This window comes from Larimichthys crocea, chromosome XVI (assembly GCF_000972845.2).
Source record: "Larimichthys crocea isolate SSNF chromosome XVI, L_crocea_2.0, whole genome shotgun sequence".
Classification (NCBI taxonomy): domain Eukaryota; kingdom Metazoa; phylum Chordata; class Actinopteri; family Sciaenidae; genus Larimichthys; species Larimichthys crocea.
The window spans coordinates 4885867-4900650 of NC_040026.1; the positions used below are offsets into that span (position 1 = coordinate 4885867).

At 40.0% G+C, this 14784-nt stretch overlaps 1 protein-coding gene across 1 annotated transcript in view; it reads left to right on the plus strand.

Annotated features, from left to right (window-relative positions):
• Window positions 1-2593: 2593 nt before the first annotated feature.
• Window positions 2594-14784, plus strand: part of LOC104935191 (rho GTPase-activating protein 23) — a 64146-nt gene continuing 51955 nt past the window's right edge. The window contains exon 1 of the mRNA XM_019271346.2: window positions 2594-3080. Within this exon, the coding sequence (XP_019126891.1) occupies window positions 3072-3080 (9 nt within the window). The 5' untranslated portion in view covers window positions 2594-3071. The remainder of the gene's footprint in view (window positions 3081-14784) is intronic.

Sequence of the window (14784 nt, forward strand, 5' to 3'; positions counted from 1 at the left end):
TGACAATTATAAGTAATGTAATCATAATAAATACACCTGTCCATATTTACCACAGTGGGATTACACTTTCAAAATCAAAATACCACTTTCTACTTAATGTTGATTTAAATATCTGGGGAAAAAAATCACTAATCTCACATAAAAAAAATCCAATTTTTACCCACAATCAGAGATTTATTCAAATTCAAAAATAGATATGACATGATGTATCTCCCCATCTGAAAAATAATTTAAAAATAATGATGATAATTAAAGGACAGTTTACAGACAAGTACCATCATCTCTTATTATCTTATGTCTTTTTAAGTTTATTCTGTGATCAGACTGTAGGTTTGGTATCTACAGTATGTTCATGTGACTCATGTTGTGCACCAGATGGTGCCATTCCCCTTTACTAGTTTCTGCACTGTACTGTACATTTTTACAGCCTTTGTAAAGCATCTGAGTGCACTGTGTTCCACATCATAATTCACTTTATACTCATAGATTGTTTCAATTCATCCTGATCAAACTGAGTAATGTCAAAGATTAAGGATGTGTTCAGGGCTATAGTGTCCAGTAAAAAATAATGAACAGAAAAATAATCAGTATAAAAGCCATAAATTAAATAACTCTGGCGGATGTTTATTTTGTAGGCCACGTGTGTATGAGCACTACACTACTGTGCAAACAGGAGTGATAGGAGTGATTTGTGAAGTGCAGAATAGTATGGGCCACTGTGGCGGGCCAGCCTGCCCGTTCCTGTTGTTGTGGGGTGGGAGTTTCCAGCTATACAGCTCAGGGGAAGCACCACAGGATGTCCTTTTCCTCATTCCTCAAGGATAGAATGACTCTACATGTGTGTGTTACTGTGTTTCTTGTGTGTTTAGAACATGTTTCAAATGTGTCAATGTTCCCTTAAAAGCATGGAACCATGGGCCAAACAAAAAACCTTGAGTTTAAACTCAATATTAAAGATTGGATCCAGCCTGTTGGTATTACTTATAATATATCTGATCAACACTGTAATGTAATGTAATTCTAGAATATTATTGTTCAGATTTCACATAAGGGTGCACAGCTGCGATTCATTTGCAGCTATGCACTAGTGGCTTTCTTGATTTCATCATAGGGCTCCGGCGTTCCACAGTTTCCCACCCTCACAAGGTAAAATGTGTGACGCTACAGTTCCAAATCAATCTCTTTAGAGGATCATTTAATTGTTGTGGCACATCAATTCTGGACTAAAACTCCAACAAAAAACTGTGACAAAATTTGAAACACGACATTATATCTGTGGTGTGTAAGAAGCCATGGTAACTACCTCTTGCTTTGGTTTTGAGGATAAATGTAATAAATGTAAATTTGGGCTATTTGTTTATTTGAGAAAAAATACCATTATACACACCAGTTTAATAGTAACAGCAATAGTTAACATGATGAAACAGTCAAATCATCAGACATGTTGGAAACAATCCACCAGATAAGCCGGACCGACTTCCTGCTCCAACTCTGATCTGCTGTATTCACGCTCAGTTTTACCACTAAATAAAGTGGCTTAGTTAATCTGGATAAAAGTTTGGCTCGTGTACAACCTGTCTGATCACTGCTCGTGTGTCTCGATGTAGCAATGTTGTCATGTTTCCAGGACTCAGCCATTACTTTGTTGTAAACTACAAAAACTACAAAAATAGACCCACGCTGTAATAAACCTTAATTTTTTGGTAGCATTTGGTGCAGTTAAAACTGCTGTAATTAATGATTTCACCACTTGGCGCCAACAGAACAAGATGTAATCAACGTTATGTCATCACCTTTAAAGGTTGTTGTGGCAAACATTAGCAAGTTATGTAGCAACATTAGCATTCATGTTTCTGCCAGCAAACAAATGTCATTTTAGTCTCTTCTTTTAGCTCTTGTTTTGGTCTCCACCAGTTTCTGTGGCTATATCTTTGAGTTTAGCAACATCCATGTTCACTGGCTGCTTGTTAACTTTGTCTGTCCAGGTAGAGTCCAGTGGGTTTTACCTTGGAAAACAAGGTTGTTAACAGTAGCAACAGTGAACCAAAACAGTGAAGTTGTGGGTCATAAAACCAACTGAAAGATGCTAAAATGCTCTGTACAGCACAGAGTGGAGACTTCTTCAGTGCACATAGATCCTTTGTTATGATGAAATATGAATTAATACAACTTTAAATGTGTTCTTTTGTACAAACTTCCCTAGATTGTTCCCTCAGAGGTTTGACCTCGTCCCGGTGGGACTGACAGTATATGATCATAACCCGGTTCTAAGTATCCCTGCTCCATTGACAGTTTACCAACACTGGACATCAATGGAAGTGTATGAAGCTCATAGTGAAGCACTATGTAGGAATGAGTGCAACAGCTGCTGGGGGAATCCTACTACACCATCAGGTCACATGGTACACACAGACACATACTCTATCCCTCTGATCCCTCCACCCTCCCCTCCCTTCCCTCCGCCTCTCACTAATGCTGTGTTACAGTGAGGGAGGGAAAGAGCAGGAGGGGTTTAGAGGAAGGAGGCGAGGGGAGGGGGGGCAGCTGAGAGAGAGAGAGAGAGAGAGAGAGAGAGAGAGAGAGCAGAGCAAGCGAGAGGAGGAGAAAAAGGAGAGGCAGCGAGCGGTGTGAGCACAGATTACAACCAACCAGATACTAAAGCAGGGAAGACAGGAGCGTGGAGGACAGAAATAAAGGGACACAAGCTCCTCTGATATATTCTGTCCTACTGTGTCAGTTTAAAAGAACAAAAGAGAGGATTACACACAGGTAGAGGTCAGGAAGAGTGAGAGGAAGAGGAAGAAAAAGAAAGAGGAGTACTGTGTTTCCAGGAGCATTTCAGAGGACGGTGCTGTCACAGAGGAGGAGGAAGAGGAGGTGTGTGTGTTTGAGTGTGTGGTTTTGCAACACACCAGGGACACGAGTGACACAATAAGCTGCTGCATGTGTGAAGTGAACTCCCACCACACCCCTCCATCATCAAAACCCCAACATCATCTACCGAGAACCAAGCCTGAAGTTTCACAAGCCATGCTGAGGACCTGGAGCCAGCCGAAGTCCTGCTGAACACCATGGCCCAGGTGAGGAGAGGCTCTCTCTCTCTCTCTCACACACACACACACACACACACACACACACACACACGCACACACACACACACAGTATATCTAAAGCATGCATGTTGGTGCATTTATTTAACTGCATAAAACAATATACAGCAGTGGTGTTTGAAATGTGTCAACTTAAGCAGAGTTCACCTGAAGTTTCTATCAACCAAAGCCGCTCGTCCTTTCTTTGTCTCACTCTTGCTTCCTGTCACACTGTGAAGAATCATGCAGGCATTAACCTTGTGTGTGACAGAGGTGTAAACACTCTAAAGAAGTCTTGTGAGTTACTTTACTTTGACATTTCAGTCATCTGTGCAGCTCAAAGTGAGTGCAACAACACAAAGAGGGTTGAATTATTCGATGTGTCATTGGTTTAATGTCTCTGTAACTACACCATGATCATGTAATAATGATGTGCTTGAAAAAATAACTCTGCCACTCCATAACAAAAGACAAGTCTTTACATTTCTGAGAAATACTCAGTTATGTAACATAAGGAGCACAGAGCTAAGGCTGGGCTACCAAGTGAGCAAAGCGGGAAGCTGCCCTAGGATGCCCCAGAATCTACTTAGTGATCATTCAGTTCATTTTAAATGCAATCTGCAATATCAGATTGTAAAGCCCTCTGAGGCAAATGTACTTTGTGACTTTGGGCTATACAAATAAAATTGATTTGATTTGAAATATCAATCACTAAAACACTGAAATGGTAACTTTCTTTGATACCACAGCTATTGTGCATATTTATACATTTTACAACTTTACTTTACTTCTTCTGACACACCAGTGGAAATTTGTCTGAACCTTTAACAAGACCATTAGCTCTAATAATTATCAAGTACACACCCAGCTGAGTCACAGTAGCCAGTGTTAGCTGTCTGTGGTGAAAAATACTGTTAAAACTCACTGCAAATGTAGTCCTGAGACCTCAGCACTCATTCGCAGAGTATAATGGAGATTCAGAGATCATGGAGAGTAATGTGGGATAAAATCATAAATGGAGACGTTGAAATAGATATGACTATTCTCATTGTCTGTTCAAACAGATTTGACCAAATTACAGTCCCAGCGTTGATATTCGCTACGATGACACCAATGATTGTGTGGTTAAAGTTTTTCTCTGGCAGCAGTTTGAACATTTGTTGTTCAGTCCAGCTTAAATTTGTCACAAACACTTCATTTAGCCCAGTACGGGGATCTATGGAACACTTTTTTGTTGACACTTTTTGTAGTTTGGGGGGATAAAAATGCACCCAAAGACTTTGTGTGAAAGGAAAGAAGAGCTTCTTGGTGTAAGTTTAGAACTCTCTGTGGAGGAACTGTACTGTACCAAGTGCAACAAAACCCAGTGAAATGAAGAGGGGAGTATTTTGGGCTCGTCTCTATGAGGGAGAGGGCATCTATCTGAGAGAAAGGAAGGTTGTGTATTTATAGCCAATCGGCTCAAGTGATGCTGTTTATTCTGTCTGTGTTATGCGTGTGTGTGTGTGTGTGTGTGTGTGTGTGAGGCAGAGTGTATGGTCTTTTCATAGTTGGTGACATGGACAGACAGTAAGAGAAAAGAAGAGAGCATGGAAGATGTGTGAGGTCTTTGTGGACATAGAGGACAGTTTATCCTTAAAGATAGAGTGGGCATTGAGTGTGTCGGGGTGGAACAGCTCATTCTGGCCAGCAGGATAATGTAGAAACTCTGTAGTGAGCCTAAGTGTGAAAGGTGCATTGTGTTTTTGGAGGTTGTGAGTTTGTGTGTGTGGAAACGTCAGGATATCCTGCTCTTGCTCTTGCTCTTGTGGACAGACAAACACATTTACTGGAACAAACTTTCCAACAATATGTGCAACAAACACAGATCCTCAGATAGCACTGGACTCATATACGACAAGCATGTTATATTTTTTTTAGAATATGACTTGTGTAATGCACTTACATTTACTGGCTGATGAATTATGTATTTGACTGAAGGACTTTGAACTTTATTAACTGACTTCAAGTAAATACAGCAGACAAAATGTGATTATCATTAATAATACAGGCAGAAGTTGTATTAAAGGAGATGGAGATGAGAAAATCAATGTGTGTGTCTTAAAGGAGAATCTGATTTTTCAGATCAAAGGTGGAGTGTAGAAGTCCAGAAGTTAGTGAACAGAAGCTACGTATCTGAGAAAAGACTTCGGCCTTACTCCGTCATTTAGAGGTGGAGACCTGTAAATAACAGCCAACTGTGGATCCCCTTAGGAAGCAGTAGATGGGAGCCTTGATAGTGGTGACGGCAGGGTGGTGGGATGGTGGAGTGGTGAAGCTGTGCGACTGCAATGATAGCAGAGAGAGACAAAGGTGGTAAGGTGGTTTAAATATTCTTGAGCTAAGATGATCATTGGATGATATGAAAGTCTGCACACAGAGCTCAGTGAAATCACTGGATCACTGGTGAACCTGCGCTAGAAGTTTCATATGTGGAAAAAAGTAGGATAAAAAGTGTCTCCAGAGGAGCTGTGTGAAGTCAGCGTTTATTCATTTGAAATCTGAAAATGAAAAAATGTGTTGGTGTGGAGTTTGGTAACACTTTGGTAGCTGCAGTTTAAAGGCTCTATTATTGGTGGTGGTCAATTTGCATTGTGGGAAATGTAATAGGTGCCAGGTTTGGGCAAGAAGGAATAAGAATTTGGGGAATAAATAATATGATATCTCTGGTTCTGTTGCATCATGTCATGCACTCATGTCCATCATGAGTCCCAAAGTGGTATAAGAGCACGATGCTGAATCACTGCAGTATTCATTTAAAGGTGCAGTGTGTAAGATTTGGGCCCTTATTTTCAGAACAAGGCAGACATGCAATATAATATTCATAACTGTGATTTCATGCTTTTACAATCACCTGGAAATAACAATATTTTTGTTTTTGTTACTTAAAAAAATATCCTTTTATATCTATAGCTCTTATTTCTACAGTAGTCCAGAACAGACAAACTAAATAGTGACTCTAGTCAGGGTCTTTCAAGTGTTGTTTCTCCTTTACACAAGGAAGGTGAGGGTGATGTGAGGAGATTGCGATGCAGCGATTACACCACTAGATGCAACTAAACATTTAAAGGTCCAGTGTGTAACATTCAGGAGTATAATAATCTGTTTTCATTAGTGCATATTTACCTAAAAATGAGAATCCTTGATTCTACAGACAGGCCATATCCTCTTCCACAGACTCTGATATGTTTCTACAGTAGCCCATAATGGACAAATGTGAAAAAAAAATGTTTTCCACCAGTTTCATCTTTTTCACCAATGTAGTTTCTCCTACAGGCTTGGAATGGAGACCAGTGAAGAAATCTTTATCAGTTTGATTTAACTTTCAAATATTGATCTTAGCCTCAACAGTGTAGGATGGATGGATGGATTCTGATTTTGCATATCGGCATAACAAATTGACTACTGGCCAATTCTGTCAAGGAGTGAAGAGTTGGGCATGATCTTAAAAGCTCCCCAAAGTCTATTGATTAAGTTATAAGAGGGTAAAAGCCCATTCACTGTTTCACTTTACTCTCAATGAATGAGAGGATGAAAGTTAATTAATAACTGCTCCAAAATAAAGAGTGTGAACTGTGGCACAGCTGAAAAGATCGTGCATGCTTCCATAGTTAAAGGTTTAAAAATATATGTCCTGCATTCTACATGAAGCAGCAGAAAGGGCTTCATTAGGTTCGCTCAACATACATGAACTTTACTCTGTGACTCACACTGAGTTGACATGTCCTCTGCACTGAGTCCAGATCAGCAGCTCTGCTGTCTGATACCCGGAGGCCTCTCCCAGGACTTCTCCTTTATATCTTCTCTCAATTACTCTGCAATGGCCACTTGTGCTCTAATGGCCAGTGTGTGTGTCCTTACATGTGGATTTCACTCAGTACATCGGCCTTACAGACTCGGCCAGCCGAGGAATGGGCAGAGCGACAAAGGAAACAAAAACGATAAGAGGAAGCTGGATGGAGGATACATTTGTGCGTTTGGTAAACACTTTTGTTCAGTTGCAACCAATAACATGCTTGGACTGGTTGTTTTGTGCAGATAGTAAATATGTTTGAATTGTAAAGATTAATCAGAAGGAATAACACACACACACACACTGATTGTCAGAGCCTCTAAGCCACAGCTGCCCTCTACATATGTGCATATGTGAATGTGGCACTAAGACATTTCGCAGCACTACCCGTCATCCACCTTTTGCTTCTTAGAAAGAACAGGCATTATTCACACGGTCCTATAATTAGAACATAAATGTAGAAATGGACAAACCACCAGTCTGCATGAGAAATGCTGTAATTTTCATACAGCCAAACAAAGTGAACTGTAGCCTGACTAGCAGTTACGGGGAGGCTTGAGGTCATCTCTGTATTGTTTCAGCCCTACACTGGTCAGTGAAGTGGTCAAGGTTAGTGTTTTTCCAAGAATAGAAATGTATGGGTCTTTGCAAAATAGTTATAAAAATACATACATGTATACATAAATGTGTGTGTTTTAAAGACACTCACCACACTCTTACTATAAACAGTAATCACACAATAATATCCTGCCTTTGTGGTCGTTTGATACATGCTTTTAAATGTGATCAAGTTTGTTATTGAGTTCAAACCATAGAGGCACAAACACGCCAGAAACATGATGAAGTGAGACACAAAAGCGTTGCGAGCTATTCTTACATCCGGGCTTGTAATCGACATCCCAGCACCGGACCTGACTGTTATCAGCACTCAGCAGAGGAGAGGGGAGGAGGGAGGGAGGAATGGAGGGAGGGAGGGGGACAAAAGAGAGACGAGCGGGAGGCGGGAGTGACAAATTATAATGACAATTCCCCCGTTCCTGCATGCTTCTCAAATGTTGTTGTGGCATAGACAGATCTGTTTGATCACATTTAGTTCAGGTCCCATTTGACCAGATTTCAGCTGCTGTACATTCAGTCTTTGTGTGTGTGTGACAGGACACAGCACAGAGACTTGTATTATTACACACAGACTATTATTTGAGGGAACTGACACTGAATTCCACAGTTAAGCTAAATGGTTTAGACTTATCCCAAATTCTGATGAATTACAGCTGAACTGTTTTATGTAAATGTAAAATCATTTTCATTTTTAACCATGCTAAAAACACCGCTCCATGGATGGTGACGTTTGTCATAAACTTTGATTTTAACTCTCATCACATGTTGAATGAATCATAATGACATTTCTTATAGACATTCATTTTTCTTATTGACTTTGATGATTTGGTGACTTTCCCTATAGCAAAAAAATCTATTTATATGGTAAAATATGGAATATAACACCAACATTTACTGTAAAATCAACAGTACTAATATCCTATTACCGTAATAGCAGAAAAAGTTGCACAGTATTTATTATTTATTTTTTATAGTAAAACACATTTAACGGGAAAACCTTTATTTTATACGGCATTCATGCAGTATATTCTTGTCAATTATACAACAAAAGAGCATTTCTTTTAATGGAGAAAACTTATGGAATGACATGGCAATCTTAAATGTGGAATCAACAGTACTACTATCCTTTTACTGTAATATTAGAAAAAGTTATTCTTTTTTTTTCAAAAGGTCAAAGTGAAGCTGATCAATTATTACATTGTTAATAACTTTAGGGAAGAATGTAAAAACATCACAGCTAGTTACCTTTTTTGTTTACAAATGCAAGTTACTTTAACCTTGGACGGTCAGATTAAGTTAACTGCATTATGTTATTCAGTAATAACACAAGCCTTTATAATATCCATCATTCAGTATACCTCTTACCTGTATTGTGTTTCACTGAGCTTCAGTCTTCATTCGAGTAGAGAAAACTCTGAGGATCCGCCCAAAGAAGCTTCACTGAACTACTCTGATATTTTTCTGCCATGAGAAGCAAACATGAAGATGTTTGTGGCTGAAATGCAAGACACAAGTTGCAGTAATGACCACCATTCACTTTCATATTTAAAAATAGCATGTGCGTCTCAGCCTTATAAAGCTCGGCTGCTTTGAATTTCATCGCTGCACCGCTGCAGATCGTTCTAATTAGAAGAGCCTGGTTTTGAACTGCACACAAAGGACAAATGTTTGAAATGTTTTTTATATGGTTTTCACATTCCGAGCCTTTAGAGTAACTGCAATTACTTTGTAATGGTCTGTAGTTTTGTGGCACAGAGTGACTTCACTTACAGTATGTCAGAGGTTGAAGGATGAAGAGTTATGCTTTCAAAGGAGATATGACTTTGGTAAAAGGTAATTGCCCATTAGCCTCTCATTAGCATTAGTAAAATGTTTTGAAGAGTAGCTGCTAAAACACACATTCTGTCTGTCTGTGTGTGTGTGTGTGTGTGTGTGTGTGTCACACGCACACACACACGCACACACACGCACACACACACGCACACACAAACGCACACACACACACGCACACACATCTGTGTTTTAGCAGCTGCTCTTCATTGTTTGCCAATGAATTCATGCATTTAGACACACTCCACCAAACAATATAGTGAAATCTGTGCTGTTGGTTTAGCGAGCGAGGAATGTGGTGGTGAGATGAAAATGATCCCTGAGCCTCGCCAGCTATTGTTTCACAGACAGTCCGGTTTTATTTTCTTCTGCAGCATTTTCCTTCGTAAATATGACATTTTTAGCAGCAGAACATTCTTCATGTCTATTTGTGGCATATTGTGAGACCGTATGACTTTTGAAATAAAGAAATAACACAAGCTTCCCCTGAGAAATGAAAAGTTCTTTTCAAAGCAAACACACGATTGCTCAAGTTTCTGCTGCTACAACCTGACCTGGTCTGATATGACGGCGAGCTTGGTGATAAATATTTGCCCACAAGTGACATCACAGTTCACTGACTTTATAGCTCTATTTGTTACTCGCATCATAACACAGAACATGTTTGTCTTCCTGTTTTTGGTCCAGACAAATCAATATGATATCAAAAATAAAAAATGTATGAACACAGATACAAATATAGGCAAATGAGCTCTTGGACTTCCTGAGCTTAAAGGACCAGTGTGTGGGGTACCAGCTCGATCTGCTCTGTACTGCTTGACATGTATTCTCCGTGGAGAGACGCATCTAAAAACGCACTGCAGATCTTCTGGTGGAATCACACAATCATTCTCTAGAACCAGTGTGGTCAATCCTGCCATGTCCGGGGGAACTGAGATGTTAGTGGCATTTAGTGGTGGGGTTGCAGATTACAACTAAATGAATATCACATCAGCTTATCTTTCCTCTGTGTGGGAGGAAGACCAGCTGTGGCTGCGAAAGTCCAAATGCAAAAAAAAAAAGTTTGTCTGTTTCACCTCATACACTGTAGATCCGTATATATCATACACACTGATCCTTTAAGATTCATACACGTTTTTAAAAAAACATTGACATTCCTCGGAAGGTTTTATGGCACCTGTATGTACATATCTGTACATCATGCATGTTGCTGGCAAGCTGCAGATCTCTGTGCAGTTAGTCAACACCGTGCTGCCTCCTGTGTTTACGTCTAGTGTTTATCATGACGAATGTTCTGCATGAGACCTCACTGTTGGGTGGAGTACATGTGCAGCAGAGACACTTCTGACCACAGCCAGCATCACATATGGTATGTGCTGAGTGAGGTGAAAAAGTGAAACATTGTTTCTCAGCCTGGTGTCAGGTCACTCTTTAAGGCTACTGACTCTCTGGAATCTTGGAAATGATGGTAAACCACATACTATGTATGCTATGCACTGTGAGTATTTTGTATCTTGCATTTCTTTGCATTTTTCCATTTTCTGACGTCTGATCTAGAGCACACAGTGACGTCTTCATGATTTATATTGTTGGTTATCCGGTGTGTGTGTATCATAAATCAGTGTGTCCTTGCTGATGCTCCTTCACACGAGGTCTGACATCATCTCTGTCCCGCTGGGCGAACGTGTGACATCATCAGCGTGCTGAAATCTGCATGGCTCACACCTACAGCGGCTGATTGTACGATTGTGCCATCTGTGCTGTGGTGTGTGTGTGTGTGTGTGTGTGTGTGTGTGTGTGTGTGTATGTGTTTCTGCTCCGCTCTAGTTCATTCAGCTGTATCAGAGCTTTAAATAGAATGATGAAAGCCTTATTTCAGTGTGTGTGTGTGTGTGTGTGTGTGTGTGTGTGTGTGCGCGCGCGTTTGTTCCTGACCTGATAATAGGTTTCCTCCGGAGTGCATCCCCCGAGGGTCCTCTGAAGAGAACATATCACGTGTGTGTGTGTGTGTGTGTGTGTGTGTGTGTGTGTGTAATATATATATACATGGTCTATCTGATCTCTCTCATGTGTGTATGTAGCTGTGTATCACTGAAGCATCATTTCATTCTTCATTGTTTGTATTTTGTTTTCACGTTGCTGTTTCAAGGATAAAGGATAAAAATGTGTTTCATTATTTATTCATACTTTGTCATTCTTTGTCCTTCATATTCCGCTGCACTCCACACAGCCTTCACATATGGTGGAACATGGACGAAGTGTATTTGAGTTACCCAGACGTGCCTGCAGTGAAGTCATTGGCTGAGAACTTTTAAATCAACAGGATGTGTTATGAGAACATGGTGCCTGTTGAAAGCTGCTCACCCAAAACATATGACAAAAAAATAACAAGTAGTAACTGACTTGTTTACAGCTGAAGGCGTCTGCACGCTCTTTGGGCTGCAGGTCTTTTGTTTTGTGTAATTTGTCACAGGGAAAGGTGGCAGCTCTCTTATGAATCCAGTCCAGAAGTTTATCAGCCAGCTGCCATGATGGAAACTGGATAAGTGGACATGGACAAATAATCAGGAGATGAGTTGTTGGTGTATGTTCCAGAGGACGTGTGGCAGTGTTTCATTAATGCCCTTTATCATTCAGTCACATTTCAGATTTAGTTTCTGTTCTAAGAATGAGTTTAACAGAACTGTAAAGATTTGTGCATGGACTTCTTCTTTGTCCTGTGCAATGGGACGCAGCCAAACATTAGAGAGAGCTTATCTGTATATTTCCTCTTCAGAGAAACTCAAGTTTCGGGTTAGAATTCTTGATCTGTCAATAAAAACAGGACGCACAACATGTGCAGCGGCTTTAGTGAATAAATCATGATGTACATGAAGCATGTGACTGAAGATGGAAACGTCAGTGTGAGGCTCTGAGACTGAACCCTTCCTCACATTAATACATGAAACATCATAAACTCATGTTTATGTTTTCCATTGTTTGAGTTCGACCGGGAAATGTGTGCCATCAGCTATTTGTGCTCAGCTCTCAATATTCACATAGAACTAGTGACAGCTCAAATTTGTTCAACTTTTGGATGTTGTAGTAGACCACTGTTTATTTAGCCACAGTTGTTATCATGATTATTATAATTTTCAGTATAGCAGTTAAAACAAACTACACCATTTTGAATGAATAATTAAAGAAAATGTAAAAACTATTCTGTAATGCATATGTATCCATTCCACATACAGTAGATGTGCAGATGTTGTGAGTACAGATGTTTTTAGCAGATGGCAGTGTGTGCTCTGTGCATGTTTCCAGTTGACATATGCATTAAAATAATCTGATGTAGTTCATAAATTAGAGCAGTAACACATGCTGTTTAGTCACTTTTACTTGTGATCCTATCTGAGCCTGTTTACTGGTAAACGTCTGTATGACATTTCACTTCATTGCTTCATTGTTTAAGATGATCATCAGTCAGTTCTGCAGTGTGGGTTTGACCTCAGAACAGCTCTGAGCTTCCAGCTTCTCGAGGATCTGATCTGTTTCAGGTCAGTCCAGGTGCAAATATCCAGATCTGATTCCTGTTTTATTGCGAGCTGCTGGCAGACAGCAGACTCACAGGACTGCATCTGATGCACTGTTTGGAAACATAGAAGTCATTATCGGTCTAGCAGACTACAAGTCACAGACTCACACACTCTTTACTGTTTGTGAGTACTCTGCTCTGTTTTTACCCACAGTGGAATGGCGACATCACATATTTTTTCTGGGTCAGCTGATTGGATGGAGGGTCCATCTGATACCTTAAAGTTCAGTTTACCCGTCATGTTTAGGACTCGTCAGTTCTGTGTCTAATTTACCCTGATGATGTCATAGTGATGTCATAAAGGTTATTTCAACCTAGACTAGAGATGACAAATTTGTCCAAGAAATCCTGCGTTAAAACCTGGAGATGGAGAGTTTGAATGACGTGTGTGTTTATAAGGCAATAACTTTCTAATGCAAAGATCTAGGTGGGTGCATTATGGGAAATGTAGGATCCAGTGTTTTGGAGCGTGACTCATAATTGTGAAGCCTGGCTATCTGTGTTCTTTTTTTCTTTTTTTTTAATCTGACTCTTAAAAATACCTCAACTTCTAAATCAAAAAATATTATTTGAAGCTAATTAATCCTTCAGTCCAACAATATCAAACAACAATTTTTTTTTAGCTTTCTAGCTGTAGACCTTTGATGACTCAACCTTATCACCACAAAAGAACATTGATATTGGACTGTGCAAAACCCCAGATTACATCCAATAACTCATCCAATGCCAGCATTTGCAAAACTAGTTTGTGTGATTGAATTATATCATACATCTCTGTTGCGTCTACCATTACTGTGCTTTTAAAGTGACTAGATTTCAGTGGAGGGAAAATGACAGTGAAATACATTAAATATGCAGATCAAATAAAAAATATTACATTTTAAACAAAATCTATACAAATCATATTAGCACAAGTATCAGTTCCAGCTGGAGGAAGAACCTGGACAGCTATTCTGAAAACATACGCAGTGAAAGCTGCATGTCTTTAATAGACTGTGACATGGTATACGGATTGACACCGAGCAGCGCAGCATGAACCTACAGAGTGTTTCCACATTAACAGCAGGTTTACTTCAGGTGACTAAGCCGAGTTGGCAGGAACAGTCCAAGCAGGAGCCTAGAAAGTAAATGAATCCTGATACCACTCTACATCCTGGCAACATGAAGCCTTAAGTGCCTGTAATGTGTTTAGTTGGTGTGCAGGCAATGCACATGCATCACTGTGTGAATATCTGAATTACATTCGGTGGTGTAAATGCAACGCCCTTCAGCAGTTTGGAATGAAAACAATGTAATCTCTCAAAGTTTTGTTTTTGCTGTGCAGTAAAGTGAGGAAAGTTCTGTAAACCCTCCCAGAGATGTGTGACAGGATGCAGCACAAGCCAGATAAGACTTATTTGTATGTGTGTGTGTGTGTGTGTGTGTGTGAGTGTGTGGAGTGAGGGTGTGTGCATGTGAGTGCACGGTGAGTGATGGTGAGGTTTAAATCCAGCAGATTAAGGCTGTTGTGTAATGCTGTGAAGGCCTGTGCTCTGTGAGATTGACATGTGCTCTCTGTGGGGGATTTTCCTGTGGATGAAATGAGGAGGGGGGCTTCACTCTGCTCAGAGGGTCAGAGGGAGGAAGACTTAACATTCAGGGTCTTTACACTCAATTTGAATTCAGTGGAAAAGAGACAAGCTGCCATAAGCACTTCATTTCTTTTGTATTCCAGAGCAAAGTTTTAGGCTGAATTTACATAATGAGTATGCACAATGCAAAAGGTCACGCTTATTTCAGGATATTTCAGAACAGTTTTCTGACAGCACTATGAAATCATTTTAGTCTAGTTTAGAGTGTGT